This window comes from Dufourea novaeangliae, unplaced genomic scaffold (assembly GCF_001272555.1).
Source record: "Dufourea novaeangliae isolate 0120121106 unplaced genomic scaffold, ASM127255v1 scaffold25, whole genome shotgun sequence".
NCBI classification, from domain to species: domain Eukaryota; kingdom Metazoa; phylum Arthropoda; class Insecta; order Hymenoptera; family Halictidae; genus Dufourea; species Dufourea novaeangliae.
The window spans coordinates 1,597,302-1,619,664 of NW_015373901.1; the positions used below are offsets into that span (position 1 = coordinate 1,597,302).

Genomic DNA, 22,363 nt, shown 5'->3' on the forward strand with positions numbered 1-22,363 from the left:
GATGTTAGGTTATGTTAACTGTATTGAAAATTGCATTAGGTACGGAATTTGGTTAATATATGAAACAGAATTTCAGTATGCTGCAACAGAACTAAATTATTGAGTAAGGAAAAAAACATGAATTTTTACATAACATAGTTTCAGTAACATGAAAAAAGTAAATGTAACAATTATTAAGGTACAACAGTGACAACTTTAATTTATTATGCTTGTGTTTTTTTTATCTATGTTCGTTCAAGAACAAATTTTTATTACTTTGGAGAAAAAGAATAAAAGTAATATGGAAACATACAGGGTGTTCACAAAGTCCTTCTTTATTTTGTGGAAATTGTTGAGAAAGGAACAAAACTCCAAGGCGATGTTATTGCAGGAATATTTTCACGTACAACAATTTCTTCAATTAATTGCACTAAAAAAAATTCATTTTTACTTAAATCTTTCTCAAAGCTCACATGTATCGCAGACGACTTGAGAATTTGCAAGTGCTGAGATATCGCATTATACCAGCAATGGCACAGATTATTCTACAGATGCTAGAAAATATTTTCCACAAAACAAGTGACCTATTTAAGATTTGTAGTCATATCATTGATGTTCATGTGGAACATCCCCTTAGAAGTTTGTAACTTTTAACAATTCCTATAAAATAGATAGAGACCTTATAGTTACCTTGTATGTCATTATAAACTTACATCTATTCTTTTATATAGATAAACAGTTTAGTTGAAACTATTTCATAAGTATTAAAATGATAGGAATGAATAGAACTACATAATGTAGCTATGTATATGAAATTATGTGATTGTCTTTGTAATAAAAGCTTTCAAAAATGTGCATGTTATATATGTTCTGTGAATATTATTCATTGTTTGTGAAGTGTATACATACGAGAAACAGAAAATTGCTAATAAGTTTCATTTATAGGAAAACATGATTTATAAGTATTTATATATTATGAATTTCATTTAAGGGTATGTTTAATATGATTGGAAATAATGCTACAAATGAGGACATGTTCCAAGAGGGAAAGGTTATAGCGATTATGTAAAATTGAGTCATAAGCGTATAGCTTTTCCCCTTTGGCATTTGTCATTGTCATCGGAGAAGTTTGTATCGAAGTAATTAAAATTGATAATTAAAATAGTTCTAAAAGTAATTCAGCAGAGAATTATCAAAAACAAATGTATACTTTTCAATCGTAATATGAATTCTTTTATACATTGTTCCAGGCAAAAAAGACGCGGATCAACAATGGGCACGTTAATGACTATAAAAGAGACTATACGATATTCTCTTAAGCCTGAAATAGAGGCGAAGAGTCCTGCGGCGTAGACATGGACTCGTACGATCTGTTTGGCGAAGATGTTAGTGGCTCGATGCTCGATGCTCTTCCTGACCTCGGGGGGAACGATCATTTTGACCCTGCAGGCTCGAATAACTCTGTGGTAGTATCTAGAGATGGTTCAAACCCTGGCGTTAATGGAGGAGGGAGTTACATTAGTCAATCTTATATATCTCAAGAATCTCCGCTTCAAAAATTAACTTCATTCGGCGGATCTGAATTTGGAAGTTCTAATCAATTACAAAATCCAACGCAACAACGCAACATGTTTAATCAAAATCTTGGAACGTTCGATAGTGGCGCCCCACAACGTGCCATGGTGCCGGGAGCCTTCCAAAATCAAGCGAGGAACATGGCACCGCAACATAGAGGGCCTCATCCTGGAAGTGGAGGACAATATCCTAATTATAATGATAATATGTATTCAATGGAACAGCAGCATTCAATGACTAGAGCAAATATGTCTATGGATCCAAGTATGCAAGGTTGGCCGGGTAGTGGTGGTGCTTATCCACAAATGCAAAGACATTATAATCAGATGGCACCGCAACCTGCTACTTATAGACAACATATGCCTCCGCAGTATTCTCATCAACAAGACCAAAGTGGAGTTATGAATCAAAAGTTACAGCAACAACAACAGCAGCAACATTTTGGTAATCAACAAGGTATGATAGGAAATATGGGGGTACCGCATCAAGCGATGCAAGCTGGTGGAACAGGAAGTGTTTATCAGCACATGGTTGGGCAGCAACAGCATTACCAGCAAGGAAATTCTGTATCGATGTATCAAACTTCTCCTGGTTATCCAGGTTTTGCCATGCATCAACAACAACAACAGCAGCAGCAGCAACAACAACAACAGCAGCAGCAACAGCAGCAGCAAGCTCAGCAGCCTCCGCAAAGGATGCCGCATCATCATCCTTCTCATCCGAGTCATCAGACGCATCCTTCGCACCCTCAGCAATATCCTCAGCATTCACAGCATCCCAATACACAACAGCAACAACAACCACAAATGGACCCGCAATATCCTCATCATGCGAGCTCCATGTTCAATCAGCCACAACATTCTGGACCGACCACGCAGTTCGGCACGGCCAAACATGCCACGAGTCCTCAATACCGTGCAACTTTTCCCCAACTGTCACCACAAATGTCTCCTAGGCCTCAGATGTCGCCAAGACCGCCGGCAGTACAGCAACAGATGTCTCCTAGACCGATTATGTCGCCAGCCAAACCTAATACATTGTCTCCCCATCCTCATGTTCAACTTCCGCATCAACCATCAAACCAACCTGGTCCAATGTCCGTATCACCTTGTCCTCCGGCTGCAATGCAGATCAATTCATCTTCTCAACAAACTACTCTTCAAGCATTGGAACAAATGGTGATACCAGGCGTTGCCGCAACGAACACGAACGTTCCGAATCAGGATTACAATCAGTTTCAACCACGTCCAGCGATGCCTCAAACCCCAACTGTATTATCTCAATCTACCGCACAAAATTCGATGCCACCTATCACAGGTCCCAGAATGCCGTTGCCTGCTCAGTGGTCGCATCCGCAACAACAACAGCCGCAAATAAGGCCAAGTATAAATGAAGATAGAAATATAGTAGAAGTTCAACCTCCAGCATCCGAACCGAGCGCACCGATGTTTCCGGTGACTGGAACAGAAACTATTCACAGCGTTGCGGAAGCTACGACCAGAGAGTCTACGGATCCTATTCATAACCCGATCGAGCCACCTAAACAGGAAAACGAGGTACTGCATCAGAATGTACAAGATCAACAGCAGGATGTGCTGAATCAACAGCAGGCTGACACTTTGATGCAGAATAGCTCACAGAATAATTCACCTTTGGAACACACGTCCGGAACCATCACTCAAATGGAAACTGTACAGACTTTACCAGCATCCAGTACAAATGGAAACGTTGATTGTTCGACTGTACCAACGTTACCCCAACAACCAGCGCCGAGTCAAATTCCGAATCCTGTACCTACGATTGAAAGTCAGAACACTTGTGATACGAACCAGCACGATCAACATTTAGAGATAACTTCAGCGAATCGTCCGCCGGCCAATACTACGCCGACAATTTCTCAGCAACCCGCGGTTGTTAGTAGTCAAACAGCACCACAACAGCAACCTATTAATTGTCCGCAGCAACCGGTACAACAAATGCATATGAATCCACCCACGGTAGCACCAACACAGCAATCTCCAGTACAATCTCAGCAGTCGTTGCAGCCTCCGCAACAACCGCAAATGAGTCAGGTACAACAACCTCAGATGAGTCAACAACCTCCTCCGCAACAGCCCCTGAATCAACAGCAGATTCAGCAGATAAATACTCCTCAACAACAACCTCCACCACCACCACCACCACCTCTAACAGCCGTCACAACCTCAGCCGACTCCACCGTGTGTAACGCAAGTACAGACGACACAGCAATCTCAGCCTCTCATGACCCCGCAAGTTGCTATAATGCCTCAGAATCCGCCATTAATTCCACCCCAGATACCGCATCAGCCACAGTTGCAATCCTCTGTACAAAACCCGACGCCACAGTTACCAACTCAAACTAATCCAGTACCACCGACGCATTTAAATGGCCAGCAAATACCTACGGTTAACCAGACCACTGGTATCGTACTGCCTCCTCTTCAGGCTGCAGTACCAGTGCCGAATGCGCCACCACCGCATCAAGTTCAGCCAGGTTTCACGGAATACACAAACATTCCGAAAAATAATATATACCCTAACGAAATGGTTGTGGGTTCTGGTCAGCAATATCCTCCTGGTGGCGACATTGTCAGTGGTAGTACCTTACCGACTATGTATAATATACCGCAAAATCCCACATCGACAGGAGTTACATCGGCTGGAGTTACATCGGCTGGTTTTGGTACTTCTTGTACCCCTGTTACGCACCATCAAGAAAGGGCTGCGTTGCAACAGCAATTGCAAGAATTGTACTGTATGCCTCCAGCTTCCGAGAATCAAGAGAAGATTGTTGCTCTACAAGAAAAGTTACAGGCATTACAGCAACATGAAACTAATGACCAGTGTAACGGTGGACCTCAATGCATATTACAAACTCCTATGTTTACAGCCGCTGTAGTTGATAGTCCGCAGGTGAGTTGTCGATTGTTTTTTGCTTTTGCACTTCGTTGATTTGTAAACGAGAATAAGACATAACTGAAGTGTTGTTCGATATCCTTTTTCAGGTTTCAAGTACCACTGGTCGTGGTCGTGGTAAAGGTACACCAAGAACTAAAAAAAGTCGGAAGAAAGCTGATAAAGAAGCCGTTGCTCCTGCGCCGATTACTCAGCAACAGCCGGAACAACCGGTATCAGACAATCAAGTCACACCTGGAGATAGTAGTAATATTGTTGATAGCGCGGCCGACTCGGAGGACATTAAGCCATCGTCTGGTGATATGGAGGAAGAATGGAATAAAGGTAGAAAGTCTCGACCACCTAGGAAACCACGTAAACCGAAGGAGCCGAAGGAACCGAAAGAGCCAAAAGAACCGAAAGAACCGAAAGTTAAGAAGGAGCCGAAACCTCCGAAGGAAGCGAAATCTCCTAAAGCACCGAGAAAGAGAAATAAAGACAAGGATTCAACGAAACGTAACAGGAAGTAAGTTACCTTGTACAGTAACATTATTTCTTGATGTGTTACTTTTATTAATGTAACTATTTCACTGAAAATTTTGTACCTTTATAGAAAAGCCACTCAGTCTGAATCGGCCGACGATGAAGTTGTACAAGAGACAGAAGAAACGACAGTTTCAGATTCAAGTGCAGTTAAGGAAGCAGATGCAAAACCGTCTGAACCGTCCATTCAAGGTGATCAAGAACAAGTGGATTCTTCTACTACCGAACCTTTAGTAATTGAAACGAAAGAAGAAGGTAAACAAAAAGGGGAATCGGAAGATAACTCTACGGATGACAAGAAAGAAGAGAATTCGGAGGCTGCTCCTGCTACAGAAACTGCTACTCCTAATAAAAAGAAGGCTGCTGCACGAAAAAGATCCAGTGTTGGGAAAGTCTCAGCGGGAAAATCACCGAGAAGTGCGAAGTAAGTTTTATTAAAATGCATCAATCCATTTTTTAATTATATCAGGTCTATATGAGAAGTTAATACTTGCTTTCACTTCTTTATTAATTTGTGTAGAAAACGTAAAAGTCGAATTGCACCTGACTCTGATGGTGAGGAACTAGCAGCTACACCGCCACCATCACCGGAAGCTGGCGATGACAATAAAAGGCGTTCTGCGAGAAATACGCATCGTAAGAAGTATGTCGATGATGTGATGCTTAGATTCTCTGACGACGATGTACCTCTTCAAGATGCTCAGCTTTCGAAAAAAGTTGAGGGTGTGAACGCAGCAAAACCTGTTTCTGTGAAAAAAGAGAACGAAGGTGGCGATGTTGGGCCAAATAAGCCTAATTTTGTGTATATAGTATGTATCGTGGATTGTGTAATATCTTTGTTAATATATTTAAAATTTTAAGCACAAAATTTGAAATAATATTCGTATTTACAGAATACAACGGATGAAGATTCTATGGTAGTACAGCACATATTATGTTCCCGTATGGGAAAAAGAGAAATTAAGCCACCAGCCCCAGAGGTAAAGGCGGAATCGTCAACCGAGAAGGATGATAATGCATCAAATGCAGCATCCGATACTAAGAATAAGGACGAAGAAACTGACACAAAGGAAGAAGCATCCGAGAAAGAATCCGAAACAGAGAATAAAGATGAGAAAGACAATGAAACATCGGAAGAAAAAAAAAGCAGCAGTGACACTGAAGAGAACGTTGTAAAAGAAAAGAGTAAAGAGGAGGAGGAAGAAGAAGAAGAAGAGGTGACCGAATCCAAGCAAGAAGATGCTGTGGCTGAAGTGAAACCCCTAATAGTAGAAGTAGAAGAGTATTTCGTTAAATATAGAAATTTTTCATATTTGCATTGCGAGTGGAGAACGGAAGAAGAATTGTATAAGGGTGACAAACGAATCCAAGCCAAACTGAAAAGGTTCAAGCAAAGGCAGCAACAAAACACCAATATTTTCGAGAATGTAATTACTGGCATTTCATTACATTGTTCAATAATTTTAGTATTCGTGCGAATAGTAATTTGAAATTGTTAATGGTAGTAAGAGTTAACACTTAGCCAACCGCGTGCGCAAAGCATAACCTTCAAACTGGGGAGATCTCCCCATTCGTTTGGCTAAGTGTTAAGACGAAAATTGTGTGCAATGAACAAAGGACAATCTGTAATTTTTTTTCAGACTGAAGATGATCCATTTAATCCGGATTTTGTGGAAGTCGATCGAGTACTGGACGAGGCAACACACACTGATCCAACAAGTGGAGAAACATTGAAACACTATTTAGTTAAATGGCGATCTCTTCAATACGAGGACTCTACTTGGGAGTTAGAAGAAGATGTCGATCCAGAAAAGATAGCTCAATTTGCAAAATTTAATAAATTACCTCCGAAAGATCAGTGGAAGGTAATACATTACGATCAAATAATTTGATCATTTTTTGTCGATATTAATTATTAAATACCTGCTCTTTGTTATTAACGAAATATAAATCTTCTCCCTAGCCGAAGAAGAAACCAACCGCATCTCAATGGGTAAAATTGGATGAGTCACCAATTTACAAAAGTAACAATAGTTTACGACCGTATCAATTAGAAGGTCTCAATTGGTTGTTGTTTTCATGGTATAACGGGCATAATTGTATTCTTGCGGATGAAATGGGTTTAGGAAAAACTATTCAGTCCTTAACATTCGTGGACTCGGTGTACAAGTATGGAATTCGTGGACCATTTTTAATAATTGCGCCACTTTCAACCATTCCGAATTGGCAACGTGAATTTGAAAGTTGGACCGACATGAATGTCGTAGTATATCATGGATCGTAAGTTGATTAGAAAATTACAAGCTTTCCGTATTTTTGAGAATAGAATGCTTTTTGTTACACGTGGTTGTTTTTTTGTTTATAGCGCAGCAAGTCGGACTATGCTTCAGGAATATGAAGTTTATTACAAAAACGACAAAGGACAGCAGATTAAAGATTTAATCAAATTTAATGTACTGATAACTACATTTGAAATAATTATAACAGATTTTAATGAATTAAAAGGATATAACTGGAGGCTTTGTGTTATAGACGAAGCTCATAGGCTAAAAAATAGAAATTGCAAGTTACTGGAGGGTCTTAGGCAATTAAATTTAGAACATAGAGTGCTTTTATCTGGCACACCGTTACAAAATAATGTTAACGAACTCTTTTCATTACTGAACTTCCTTGAACCACTTCAGTTCTCTAGTAGCGAAGCATTCCTTAAAGAATTCGGGAATTTGAGTTGTGAAAGTGAAGTTCATAAGTTGCAACTTCTTTTGAAGCCAATGATGTTACGTCGACTTAAAGAGGATGTTGAGAAATCGTTAGCTCCAAAAGAGGAAACTGTTGTTGAGGTGATTGTAATAACTAATTAACATCTTTTTATAAAATTGATTAATAATTTACAATGATGGTTTTTCGTTTTTTTTGTTTAGGTGGAATTAACAAATATACAAAAGAAATATTATCGCGGTATTCTAGAACGAAACTTCTCTTTCCTTGCGAAAGGAACCACATCAGCTAACATTCCGAATCTCATGAATACAATGATGGAACTAAGAAAATGTTGTATTCATCCATTCCTACTTAATGGCGCTGAAGATCAAATACAATTGGATTACAAGACTGGTGAGAAGGAAGATTCAGAGGCTTACTATCACGCACTAGTAAACAGTTCGGGGAAGATGGTATTAATTGATAAGCTACTGCCGAAACTGAAAGCCAGTGGACATAGAGTATTAATATTTAGTCAGATGGTGAAATGCTTAGATCTGTTGGAAGACTACCTATTATACAAAAAGTATGTCACTAAGTTTTATTAGAAATTTCGTTTCTCATTTGTTTTTCAAATATATATATATATATATACACAAGTATATATATATATATGTTGGTAAAATATTCAACCAATGAGTGACGTACTTATTTAATGAATCTGTTTAGGTATCCATATGAAAGAATTGACGGTCGTATTCGTGGAAATTTACGACAAGCCGCAATCGATCGTTACAGTAAACCTGATTCTGACAGATTTGTATTTCTGCTTTGTACCAAAGCTGGCGGTCTAGGTATTAATCTTACAGCAGCTGACACTGTAATTATATATGACAGTGATTGGAATCCACAAAATGACTTGCAGGTATTATATTATACTCAGTGGTGCTTGAGAATTGGTTAAATCTTCGATTGTTATATCTAACCAAAATATTTGTTATATAGGCACAAGCACGATGTCACCGAATTGGACAACAGAAAATGGTGAAAGTGTATCGGTTGCTTTGCCGCAACACTTACGAACGGGAAATGTTTGACAAAGCTTCAATGAAGCTTGGATTAGATAAAGCCATTTTACAGTCGATGAATACGAGTCAAGGGGGTAAAGATCCTAGTAACAAACAATTAACTAAAAAGGAAATAGAGGACCTATTAAAAAAAGGTGCTTATGGTGCTATTATGGATGACGACAATGCTGGAGATAAGTTCTGCGAAGAAGATATAGAACAGATACTTGAACGAAGAACACAAGTGAGTCGATTGGATTTCTATTTTACTGCTTTATCAGGAAATTATATTTCTTTACTTATGATGCGCTAACATTGAAAAATTTTCAATGCAGATCATTACCATAGAAGCGGAGAAAGGGTCGACGTTCTCAAAGGCCAGTTTCGCGTGTTCATCTAATAGAACGGATATTAATATCGACGATCCAGATTTTTGGAAGAAATGGGCGAAGAAAGCAGAAATCGACACGACAGAGAAAAAAGAAGAGGACGAACTGGTGATATCGGAGCCAAGACGGAGGACGCAAATTAAACGATACGGTCATGACGAATCGGTTGTCATGTCGGATCTCGATAGTTCAGATGATAATAGCGACGATGAAACAAGTAGTGGGTTGACAGGTAGAGGTATGTTCATTGTTGGCGCATGTTAAAGCACAACACCATTTTTAGTATTATTATTTCATAAAATATATCACTTCGTGGCTGTGAGATACCTGGAGTGGATAAATGATCTGCGACTAAATCTGAAGGTATTGCCCTATTTACGCAATTTAGTTCCGAGATTTCAGACCTTTTTATACTTCGAAATGGTAATATAGTTGTCAGTCATAACAAAAATTCATAATCTACGGCAATATTCCAATTGTTGTACAAGTTATTTACACACACAAATACTAGATGTTTTAAACACTGAATCTACAATGTAATAATAATCCATTACGAGTTTCTTTTTGAGATGTCAATATGAAAATATGTTTCAACGATATTTTTGACGAACATTTCACTGTTTACGAAATATTAGAGACGTATGATTATTTCGTATTAAACATTACATACATACGTTACATACATATAAACACAAATATTCAAGCTTTATATTAGATTTTGAAAATTATTCGTTTCATGCTCATCAAATCACTGTTATAGAAAATATTCTTGCATGTTGAAAGATTTTGTAATACAATAGAGTTATAAATAATTGTTTACGGTTAAATAACAGGATATTTTGAATATAAAAAAAGGCAAATGCAAAAGAATAATATTTATTCTTATCTAGCTTTTAGTTATATTCCGTAAATTTAAATGTGCATTTAATTCTGTTTGTACACGGATTTTTTGACAATATTTTTGATTTAACATTTTTAATTTACTTTAAAAATCTTCACTTCATTTTAATTCAAAAAAAATTCTACTTATTTTTCTAGGAAATTGCTATTAATTAAAAAAAAATTCTTAATTAGTTTATCGTATTATTTTGACTGGTTTTTATGATTTAGAAACGCATTTATCGTGTAAAAACAGTATCAAATGTATAATGATTTATCCTAGAATAAATGTGTAAATATTTACAGAATATGGGAGCAATAATCTTTTATATATACACGTAGGACACACTTACATGCATGCTTGCCCATAATGCTAATGATTACAGCATTAATATTATCAGACAGACACTGACACATTAACTATGGCAGCATAACATGGTGTTTTTTTCTATTGTATTGTGAATGCATGGCAAAGCAAATACTCAGTTTGTGCCCTTTTTCGTCATGTATAATATCCATATATTCTTAGCCTCACACGGAACATAAAGAAAAGAAAGTGTTACGACTCGAAAATATTTCGAAGTATCACTTTGATAAACCTTCACATTTCTTCTGGCATTTCTGTACTGTGGCCTGCCATTATCATCAGAACACTTATGTTTTTGGCATTACAGTGGACTCTTATTATACTGCCATGGTCGGTGCTGTAGGGAAGTAAAATGGCAATAAGATCAGAGCCCCCTCGGTACTAAGTTCTATCGTGATAGCATCGGTTTCAGTGCCTGCGCGAAGGTGGGATTGTGACAAGTAGGAGAGCAAAATTGTGTGCTCGAAAGTACGTGTGAAGGGGAAGTACCTAGCGTGGCAATATATTCAGTGGCAATATAGTTAGAGTCCACTGTACATAGTAGGATATTTATCTGTGTTACATGTTTGAGGTTCATGGTAAACAAACAAAAAGAAAAACTCCTCTATTATTATTAAAAGGTAAAAAACGAAGAGACAAGTTTGGTAAGAAGACACGGAAATTCTGCGACGAGTACGTGCCACGCGAAGGTGAAGTGGTATATGGCAGTTGGGCACGAAGCGAATGCTTCAAAGTGGAGCGTGGTTTGCTCACGTTCGGCTGGGGTCGATGGGAAGAAATTCTTCAACATAGTCAGTTTCGTCGAGGCTGGCGCGAAATCGACGTGGAGGACTGTGCACGTGTGATTCTGCTATACTGCCTTCGTTACTATCGCGGCGACGAGAAAATCCGGAATTTTATTTTGGATCTTATCACGCCCGTGGAGAATGGAGAAAAGGTTAAGAATGTGTGCGTTAACACTGGCGGGCGGAACAGCAGACAGAAGAAAAAGGGCCGGGTCAGAGAAGGTAGAGAAACACGGGGATCGGTTGTCAACGGAGGTCCAGCCGATCCGAATCACTGGAGTAACGCTGAGAAGTATGACGGGGATATATTCCTGGAAAGTAATTACAGGAAACATTTAAGTCGTCATGCGAATAAGTATGTTGTATTTTTCAAAATGAGAATACACCTGCGTTTACAATATTGCCTGCTCCTATTTACAAATCTGTCTAAATAATATGATTTTATTTACAGAGTATTACTACGCGTCCGAATGCTTTACTATATTAAACATGAGATCATCGGGGATTTAGTTCAGCACATTTCTGACGGTGTTCATGTCAGGTTAGTGTTTTGGTATCTACAATATATACATACATTTATATATATTTACTTACGAACCTTCATTTATTCTTTGCTCAACTGACTATCATGGAATATCGTGCACTTACATATGTGCTTATATACAGAGCTTTATAGTTGCATGTGCAATGTATTTGTTTATCCTGGGAGCTGTAATTGTATGAGGAATGCTCATAGAGCTAAAACTATGTTTTTACTTCGTAGCTCTGTAAACAGCTATCAGTTGCTGATCCTACATTACTAATATTAAAATCCTCCCATCCTGTTCTATGAACATGTACACAAATATACACGCAATTTTTTCGAATTACTGTAAACAACACTTCGTACGGCTGTAAAATGGTCAAAGATGGTCAAGTCAGCGGTATCATGGTAAGAAGTACATTAAAAAAGCAGTGCACTGTATTGATGGGGCAAACGAAATAGGAAGTTAGAAAAATTACGTAATTTGCCTTGACTAAAATAAAAAGAAACAAACTAAAACTAGTATTAATTCCGATTCTCTAAATTTAGTTAAATAAAACGAGCCTCTTTTTATGTTTACTCGGCGAACATCATATATTGGTTCGCAGTTATCGAAATTCGTAAAAGTGCAAAATTTTTTGTAAACTTTAATATCTGATTGGCATACATAAATTGGCAAATTGTAAATGAAACCGCCCTACAGTGCGTTGCGGATAAACCCTCCACAGTTGACGGAACGACCAGTGAAATGGTGGGACTCGCAAGCAGATAAATCCTTAATAGTTGGCTGCTACAAACATGGCTACGAGAATTACGAGCAGATGAGGATCGATCCCGCTCTCTCTTTCATTACAAGCTGCCCTCCCCCTTCCCAGTCTCAGACCACACAGAGCAAGTGAGTAATTGTTCTCTTTTACGTTATTTGTTTTTTTTTTATTTCCTTCCATATCTATGTTGCTACTGCTAATTCATTCTAACATACACTGCTTGGCACGCATTTTTAATTCGCTTATGTTTATGCCTATGCTAGAACCAGCGTAAACTCTACCTTTTCATTTTATTTGTAACGACATGTAACAGCCAAGGAAGGTGAATTATTCGTCATTTTTTTCACCTAGTTTTAAAAATGTTACTTTTCTACCAGACTTTATTTACAGTGAAGGAGGATTACGCATATATGTATATATATACACCAGAAAATATGCAGTGATCCTTAAGCGTTTCTTCTAAATGATCGAATTCCATATCGTAAATGTATATATTTGTAACATATTATGTTCACGATGTAAAACTTTTTCATATGTACACAGCATTCTAAAATGGTAAACGTGGAAGACTTTTTTTTTGTTAGTTTTGATATTGTGTACCCGTAGACTGTACTTTCGAAATAACTGTTATATTTATGATCAGTTAAGTATGTATCTGTTTTCACGAGTGCATACAATATTAGACGATTTTATTTTTTAGTGGAAATGGAATTGAACGTAAACCATGGAAAAAATTGTGTTTTTTGTGAATTAATGATACGTAAAATTTCAGCAGCAGCAGCAGAGACGACACTAGCTTGGAGAATGACATGGACGATGGCGAGTCTCTTGGAATGATGAAAGATTTGAAAGATTCTGATAAATTTAGTCGCGAAACGCCGATTGATTCGCCTGCTATATCCAATAAGGCAGACACGCCTGTACCGGAACCTAGCAGCAGTCACGAGGGAAACGATGGTCTGCTAGACGATGAAAAGACTTGGCCTTCCGTGGTTGACCTCAACACACGTTTACGTCGAGTTATATCGTCTTATCAACGAAGTGTAAAGAACGTAAAGGACGATGTGAAAATGTTACAAAAATCTAAAACAGGAATGGAAGGAGACACAACCATCAATCATACTCCTCCTATGAACGAACCACCTTTAAATATGCAAGGCTGGGATTTACAACAACTTGCTATGTATCTTTTGGTGAGCAGTCGACGTTTAAGATATTATTTAATGTTATTTAAGGCACACTGTATCTGAGCGTTCTGTATTTTATACAGAAAATGGAGAGAAGAGAGAAAATGGAAGCTATGGTGAAGGAAAGAGAACGAAATCGTATTGAAGAACAGAAAGCAAAATGGTCCCGTCGCGAGGAAAGCGAATTTTTACGTGTTGTATCGACGTATGGTGTTAATTATGATAGGAAAAAGGCACAATACGATTGGACGAAATTTAAGAGTATTGCTAGATTTGATAAGAAAACAGACAACGATCTTACAGATTATTATATGTCTTTTAGAGCAATGTGTAAGAAAGCATGTAACACTAAGTTGAACGATGAAGAAGGTATGTGTATATGATAATCACATTTTATCATTGCAATAATTATTCAAATGTTCGAAGTGGCCTAGTTTTCTAAATTGAGTACTGCGTTAATATTACGTATCGCATCTGAACATTTGATGACTAATTAAAGAATATTATTTAAATATCGTAATATTTAATTTGAAATTGAACGTTACATATTTTTAGGCGCTAGGGTATTTAAACATTATGTGTATATCTCATTATCTCATCCTCACTTGGAGGAACGGCTTTCATTGTGTCAACCGTCAGGTGACACACCTGACTGGTGGCAACCTGGAAAACACGATAAAGAGTTGCTGCTTGGAGCTGCAAAGCATGGCTTAGGGCGTACCGATATAACAATTTTAAATGATCCCGATTTTTCATTTCATAAAATTCTAAGTTCGAAAATGTACAGTAATATCCAGACACCTAAAATTTTGGATAAGTCTGAAAAAGCAATTAAAATTGAAAACAGAGAGGATATATTGAAGTTCGATAAAGATGAAATACTTGTGAAATTGGAGAAGGGTGAAGGTACGTTGAAGATAGAAAAAGTGGGCGCGAAGAAGGATAAAGATACAAGCGCGTCAGACAAGAGAATAGACATTGTAGATTCTGAGAAGAGTCAAGTTGAGCTAACTATCATCAAGGCGGAAAATAAAGTCGAAGAAAAACCTATAAGTAATGCGTTAACAATTACAACCGTTCCAAGGACTATGTCACTGGAAAAAGAGCCTGTAACGAAAGTAAAAACTGAGGAGAAAAACGAAATAGTAATAGAATCGATAAAAACTGAAGTTCCTAAAGGTGATCAAGTTACAGGAACTGATAAGGTGGATGAAACGAAAGTAAATAACGCGACGCCAAGTGCTGAAGAAACAACAGCTACCGCTACGACAGAAACGGAAAAGGAAAGTCCGATTACAGAAAACGATGTAACAAAAGAAACAGAAAAGGAAACGCAAGAAGAAAAAGTTGAAGAACCAGAAGCCTCAGAAGTTGTATCAGAGACCAATGAAAAGAATGTAACAGAACAAAAAGACGCGACAGAGACAACCGAAAAATCGGCAGAAAATACTGAAACTGCAATAGTAGAGGATAGTAAAACGAATATAAAAGCTGATCCTCCAGTTGTTAAAGAGGAGGCAACCGAAACGCAAGAAGGAAAACCGATAGATACGTCTAAGGATAAGAAAGTGTGCAAAATCGAGGATAAATGCAGCGTTCAAGCAGCCGAACTTAAAGCAATGTTTCCTGATTTGGAGGTTATACAGCCGTTATCGCGATTGACGCAAATCGATACTTTCGTTCTTCGCGACAAGCCAGTAGATTATAACGAACCCACGGTTGTGCATCTTTTGTCGCACAATTGTAACAACGCTGTGAAATGGCCAAAGGTAAATAGAACTCGATTCGTTTATGTAATTGTCCTTTATTGTATGTTCTAACCTGATTCCGGGAGTCGTGGAATGTAAATGGCGTGTTGTAAAATTGTAAACTTTGCTACATATGCGGCCGTTAGTGTGTGTGGAAAAAAAAATTCTGTTTTTTTTGGAGCTTCCGTACATTTGCTTGATGCATTAAGAGATATTAAAAAGAAGATTGGATAGTATATATGAGAGTCTGAAACGTTTCCGTTACACTTGTCAAATTTGGCTTGTGTAAGCAAGTCTATACATAATATTCCTTTCACATCGCCACTATTGCATTCCAAGTTTTTCCTCTGTTTCTATAGGAGCATGCTATCGAAGCTCGTTTAATGCATATCGTTCATGCGATCGAACACAAAGAATGGCCTGTGTCTGTAAACTTCAGTGCTGGTGAGGAAGTAGATATTCCATCAAACGAAAAAGAATGTTCCGAAGTAATAACTATAACAACAGACCACGGAGTATCACGTAATACAACATCAGGGAATAATATGCCACTATCGAAGAAACGGAAGAGACATATTGCTATTGATGTAGAGACTGAACGAGGTAATGAAATCCGTAGAATCGCCGAAACAACTTTTACAAATCTTTTGCATTTATTTAATACGTAACAATTGTACGTTATTTTTTTGTTTTTTTTTCTTTTTTTTTAGCAAAACTTCATGCTCTTTTGAATAGTAGCCATACATCCACACAACCACCTACGGCTTTAAGTAAGCCTACAGTATTATCTGGATCTAATACGTGGGAAATGAATGATGAATCACAGTCTGAAGAATCGAGACGTTCTACACCGGTTCAGCCACCTCCAGCACATCAACAAGCACGAACTCCGGGGATACCTTTCGACTTGAAGTATACGGTTCCTGGAAAACCGACTGTAATTCCTGGGACTTCGAGTACATTAACACCCATCGACTTATCTGCTGGGTAAGATTATTATGTTCTACGAGGCATTGATCTGAACTAATTGCGTAATAATCAATGCAAGTTTTAATGATTTATTCGAGTGTGATTCAAATGTTCGTGATTTTCAGGTATCCAAAACCGACTACTGATAGTAGTAAAGATATTATGAATGAGGTTCAAGACTTTTCAATGCCAAATAAAAATAAACAAATTAGTAGTAATAAAGGAAAATTAGATAGTATGTTAGATAAACTAATGAAGAGAAAAGGTGGTCCACCGGATGAACCTGTCATTGGAAAGGAGAAGAAGCGTAGAAAGCTTGACGAAATAGTACTAGGACTGAGTGCGGCAAAGGAACAACAAAGCACTCATTATCCGGAACACAGTAAAAAGAGTACAATTACGCCGAATGTGACGGTTACTCCAACATCAGCACCTATGGGTCTTCCGAATCCTCCGACGAGTACCCAGAAACCTTTTTCGATTACCGTTACTTCGATTCCTTCTTCGCGAGCGTCGAGCTCCACGTCTTCATTACCTCCTCCGTCTTTACATTCGCACAAAGATAGTTTCTCTGCTTTAATTGCTCAAGCGGAGCAACAAAATCGTGAATTTAAGAAACAGCAGCAGCAACAACAGCAACAGCAGCAGCAACAACAGCAGCAGCAACAGCAGCAACAACAACAACAACAACAGCAGCAGCACCAGCAGCAGCAGCAAAGTTTCAATTCAGCGCATTCGTCGTCAAGTAGTCATAGAAAGAGTTACGAAGCAATGATTGCGGACATCAACAAAGTTGCTGAATACTCTTCTAAAATCGGATCGTACTCGCACGAAGCGAAAGTAAACAAATGGTTAGCCGAACAAACTGCCATGTCCGAGCAGCTGAGTGCAGAATATTTAAACGCACCCAGACGGCGACGACCACGCGTTGATCCATCCTTGCTGGACTGGAAAAAATTAACGGGCGAAGAAAATGTTGCTGTGATTAATAGAATGACTGGCAAAAAGGTTTGTGTAGGAATGTTTTTTTACGTTATTCTGTTCACCTCCTTAATTTCTTTAAAGGAAGGTTATTTTGAGGAAATTGATTTATTAAGGTAAAATTATTTATTTTAGGTTACTGGAAGCAAGGCCCCACAACTGAAACGTCTAGGACAATGGTTGATGGAAAACCCAATGTTCGATGTGGATCCAAAGTGGGCCGAACTTGTGAAAGAACGTGGGAATCTTCCTCACGATTTGCAGAAGAGATTATCAGGAAATGATAGAAGTAACGTAGGTAAGGGTAAGAGTCCAGGAAGACCGCCCATGATGCCAAGCCCTACTAGTCAGCAGTCTGCGAGTCAAGCCAATCTGGCAGCTACATCGATGGCTTCAGGCCTAAACTTCCCTTCCTTGGGTAACTTGAACAACTCTCTTCTGTCTGGTCTTTCCCTTGGCAATTTCGACCCGAAGAACAATCCTCTTCTAATGCCGTTCGGTGGTTTACCAAATTTGGGCGCATTAAGCGGGCTGGGCAACCTCAGTAACCTAAGTAACATGAGTCTAACGAATTCTTTATTCGCAAATCTTGCTGGACTTGGTTTACCATCGTTAGCGGGTATGGAAGCTGCCTTGGGCGCAACAGCAGCGACTAGCACGGCTGATACGAATCCAGTCGTTAGTTCTGTCAGCAGTAAAAATACTGGCTCGACGAGCATTAGCAGCACTGGAAAGTCCCGTAGCAAACTGGAACCACCTACGAGTAAATCTTCGGTGCCTTCGACTTCATCGGCATCGTCTACGATACCGACAACGACGCCATTCCCGTTCTTTTTTCCAAATCCGAGTCTTTTATATACGCCGCTCGGTTTGGGTGGTCTGAATCCATTCTCCATGCAACCTGGCGGAGTATCATCGGCCTACGAAAGCCTTGCTCAATGCGGTCTTCTGAATCCAGCGACTTCAAGCGCATCAACGGTACGTAAACCAACATCATCGGGAAATAATTCAAGGCAACGAGACACCATGAGTGACTCGACGACTAAACGGAAAGATGCCGAGAAAAAATCAAGATATTCCATGGACCCTGGATTAACATTGCAACAGTACACGGATATGGCGGCGTTACACAGCGAAGACAGCAGACGTAGAGTAGAACACGAGAAAAGAGAAGCCATGGAACAGAACGATGTAGCAGATCTTTCCGAGCGAAGACTCGAAAAGAAGAATAAAGAACAGGAAATGAAAGAAGCTCTGGAACATTTAAGCAGAACCAGCGCCGAGCTTTTGACGAGAAATCTTGAAGATATTCAACGATCGAATGAAAAGAGAGGTCGCAGCACGGATTACAGCCACGAGCAGCAACCACCAACAAGCATGCTTGAGGTGACCCTCGAACCGGTCACCAAAAAGCCACGAATCGAAATTGAAGTGACGACAAAACCTATAACGACCGCTCCAATTACAACTATAACACCTGTGGATGTGTCAGCAGTCGAAGTTGAATACGGAACGAGGTCTTCGTCTGTCACGATTAAGCCAACTTTACTAGAAGAAAACAATGCTATCACTATAACTGAAACATCGCCAAACACTAACAAGAAAGAAACGAATGAAACAAATGCTTCGGTAACAACAACTACACTTACACCTGCAACTACAATCACGCCTACACCTATACCAGCGCGTACACCCACACCAACCCCAGCACATACACCGACTACACCTACACCAACATCCACACCAGTATCTACACCAACTTCTACACCTACGCCCACCCCTACGTCTATACTGACACCTACTTCTACGACGCCGGTGACAATTGTGTCGGATGAGCCATCTATATCGCAACAAAGCACTAATAACGCTAAGGGAGATTCTTCAAAGTTAACGTCAGAAACAGAGGAAGATAACAAAGGCACTAAAGGGAAAAAAGCACGAAGCGGTAAACGGCTCAGTGTAGAACCTCCACCAGAACGGAAAAATCTTCGGTCTAGTGCTGGAAGACAAGCAAGAGCAGCAGCAGAACGACAAGCAAGAATGGAAGGTGAACTTCAAGCTGATCAGCAGCAAGAGACTCACACAACGAGCGAGTGAAGTGACAACATTTAAGTGAGTTCGGTGTGATACTGGTGATGATAATGATCAAATCTTCCGTTGTCGCGGCTATTTTTATTGCAATAATTCTGCAGTATTCGCACAACGATATTTCCAAAAAAATAATAAAGAAAGAAAGAAAAGAAACAAATGGTCGATCGATAGACATTTAAAATAAATGACCCAATGCATCGACAATTCTTAGTTAAATAGAGCACAAGTGCATTCGAAGAACTTGAAAAAGAAAGAATGAAAAACATTTATAGAATTTGATTTCTCCTTCCAGGTTATATGGAAGAAGTGGGACAAATAATGAGAGGCACGTGTTGTCATTAGACACGCGCGAATTACCATACTGTCAGTGTGAATGTATAACATGAAGCTGTTTAAGTACGAAGGCTGGCAATAGTATTTTATCACTCGATATATTGTGTGGTAATTAACTTTTAATTATATAACTTTACAATAACAAAGTATAGTTTTGTTAAATTTATTATTCTTTATGATCTTCATTGGTTTTGACGAGGGACTGTTTTATATAACTGCTATCACACTATTGCGTAGTCATGCAACAGTTCGCGGATCATTCAGGCATAAAATAAGGTATAACCGTAATGTAGCAAAGTAAATTTAGAAATAACTTAATAAAGAAAACAAGAACAGTGTAAATATTATATACATTATGCCTAGAGACCTTAAGCGATCGTGTACTTGGAAAAAATGTATATAACACAGTGTACTTTTAATTACATTAGGTGATATAATAAACAGCTTCTTTTGTTGTTTGCAAATACCAACATTAGAATCTTTGTTTTGATAACTACTTGCACCTTAATCAATGAACAGCCTTACAAGAAAAATAAGTTGTGAATTGTGTTAATAGAAACAGTGGAAAGTGTGCATGGAAGATAAAGACAGTGAAAATTCAAAGCATGGATATTTCGAAAAAATATTTTTTAGCGCATTATTTTCAATTATTTTTGTCCTAAATTATTAAGAAATTTTAAATAAAAAAAAAATGTTCATTTCTACTGTATTCTGTTTGGAATGATATACTGTTATGTACCAATGTTAAGGCACTAAATGAATACGCTTATTTATAATTATACTTCGAAGAATACAACAGTACTATAATATTAGAAAAAATTCAATATATTATCAGAACGTGTACTTTAATTTTTACAAACATCAATTTTGGGTAATTTAAGAAAATACATTGTAAAATAATTGTTTTTCATATTTCAAAGAATTATTTATATTTAGGTTGGCTGAGGTACAATACGCAAATAAGTTTTGCCAGATGGTAGTGTTACAGTTTTAATATTGTCATACTGCATTTTTGCTTCCTCGTAAGACACAGTAGGCTGAATCATAACTTCTTCACCTTTCTGAAATCCATGATGCAAGAATTAATCATTTTATAACTGTAAGGATAATAGTGTTTCGAACAGATAGTTGATACTATAAATACAAACCTTCCAGTCAGCAGGAGTTGCCACTTTATGCTTTTCTGTGAGTTGAAGTGATTCAATCACTCTTAAAATTTCACTGTGTCCAAAAATGATATTGATAAATACACAATAATGAAAATTAATTTTCAAACATTGGATAAACGGAAAAGAAATTACTCAAAGTTTCTTCCAGTTGTTGCAGGGTATAAAATTGATAATCGCATCTTCTTAACTGGATCAATGATAAATACTGCTCTAGCAGACATGGGTACACCATGGCCATCAACTTCTGAAGGATCTAACATTCCCAATGATGTCGCGAGTTTCCGTGATTCGTCTTCTATTATCGGAAACGGAAACTCTCCGATTATTTCTCCATAAGATTTTATGTCCTAAAAAAATCACAGAAATGCGGTCGCATTTTTAAAATTCTTATTCAGCCTGTATTGTTTATTATCTTCGTAAAATGTCAAATAAAATTTTTTAAAAATAACTGAAATTTACCTCTATCCATTTACGATGCGATTTGACCGAATTGCATGATAGACCAATAACTTTCACTCCCAGTTTTTTAAATTCAGGCATCAATTTTGCTACCCGGGCCAATTCTGTTGTACATACCGGCGTAAAATCGTTTGGATGAGAAAATAAAATTCCCCATCTAAAAAAACACATTTATCTCATAGAAGTGGTTTTAAACAAAACATATTTTTTTGTAATTATGTCAACAGTAATTCTACGTAATTAATATGTGCAAATATTAACTATTTATACAAGATTAGTGATAGTAACACTAAATAAATGAGAAAGCTGTAATATTCAAAAACATAATGCATAATATTGAAGGTTATGTCCACTGAATAAATATAGCCTTACGAATCGCCTAGCCAATCGTGAAAATTAATTTTGCCATTTTGCGTTTCTACCACGAAGTTCGGGAATGTTTCACCTAATAGGACCATGTTTACTCAAAATTTACTTCTAAAATTCTTTGTCGTTATACTTTCAAATTTTTTAATACGACAGTGCGTTTTAAGACCTCTATATACAACTGTTTGAAAATTTGACTATCACTGATAAGAAACTGTTGTTAGGGATATTCATTGGAACTACATTATATTATAAAGTAAAATAACACAGAGAAATTACAATGAAACTGTTGCTTAATATCTCTGTGTACATTTCTTTGTAAAAGTGTAAAGTTATAATATTTACTAAATGTATATTATATAAATAGATAGTTTTTTCTTTTCCTTTTTTCCTCATTTTTTTACGTCGTATCAACTGTCATAGATATTCATCCCATTTATTTTTGCGACTTTATTAAACAGTAGTAACTTCAGTGTTTAGATATCCGTTAATAACATATTCATTCATATATACACTTTTATAAAAATTATTCATCTTCTTTATTTTAATCATACATAAATGAAATTTAAA

The 22,363-nt window shown here is 37.7% G+C and overlaps 2 protein-coding genes across 2 annotated transcripts; one reads left to right on the forward strand and one right to left on the reverse strand.

The window, feature by feature from the left end:
• The first annotated feature begins 1,320 nt into the window (after positions 1 to 1,320).
• On the forward strand, positions 1,321 to 20,316 carry LOC107193655 (chromodomain-helicase-DNA-binding protein 7). The gene is given in 23 exon segments (XM_015583143.1): positions 1,321 to 3,741; positions 3,743 to 4,488; positions 4,581 to 4,996; positions 5,084 to 5,437; positions 5,534 to 5,822; positions 5,907 to 6,440; positions 6,654 to 6,878; positions 6,977 to 7,293; positions 7,379 to 7,853; positions 7,935 to 8,299; positions 8,443 to 8,638; positions 8,719 to 9,024; positions 9,116 to 9,407; positions 11,036 to 11,555; positions 11,652 to 11,741; positions 12,427 to 12,618; positions 13,263 to 13,683; positions 13,761 to 14,046; positions 14,233 to 15,446; positions 15,785 to 16,028; positions 16,136 to 16,412; positions 16,520 to 17,402; positions 17,511 to 20,316. Coding segments are annotated over 23 exon segments (13,011 nt in total). The 5' UTR covers positions 1,321 to 1,334; the 3' UTR covers positions 19,473 to 20,316.
• A 412-nt stretch (positions 20,317 to 20,728) lies between these two features.
• Positions 20,729 to 21,993, reverse strand: LOC107193676 (peroxiredoxin-6). Its single transcript, XM_015583166.1, has 5 exons — positions 21,800 to 21,993; positions 21,428 to 21,584; positions 21,101 to 21,315; positions 20,948 to 21,020; positions 20,729 to 20,860 (listed from the first exon to the last, which is right to left on the reverse strand). The coding sequence occupies exons 1-5, from the start codon at positions 21,883 to 21,885 to the stop codon at positions 20,732 to 20,734; spliced, it is 660 nt and encodes a 219-aa protein (XP_015438652.1). The 5' UTR covers positions 21,886 to 21,993; the 3' UTR covers positions 20,729 to 20,731.
• Between the last annotated feature and the right edge of the window lie 370 nt (positions 21,994 to 22,363).

Excerpts from the sequence above, each read along its gene's own strand:
- LOC107193676 (XM_015583166.1), bottom strand. The coding sequence starts at position 21,885 with ATGGTCCTATTAGGTGAAACATTCCCGAACTTCGTGGTAGAAACGCAA. Across the intron at positions 21,021-21,100 it reads ACAACTGGAAGAAACTTTGA|TGAAATTTTAAGAGTGATTG; the intron begins GTAATTTCTTTT and ends TTTTGGACACAG. Across the intron at positions 20,861-20,947 it reads CAACTCCTGCTGACTGGAAG|AAAGGTGAAGAAGTTATGAT; the intron begins GTTTGTATTTAT and ends CATGGATTTCAG.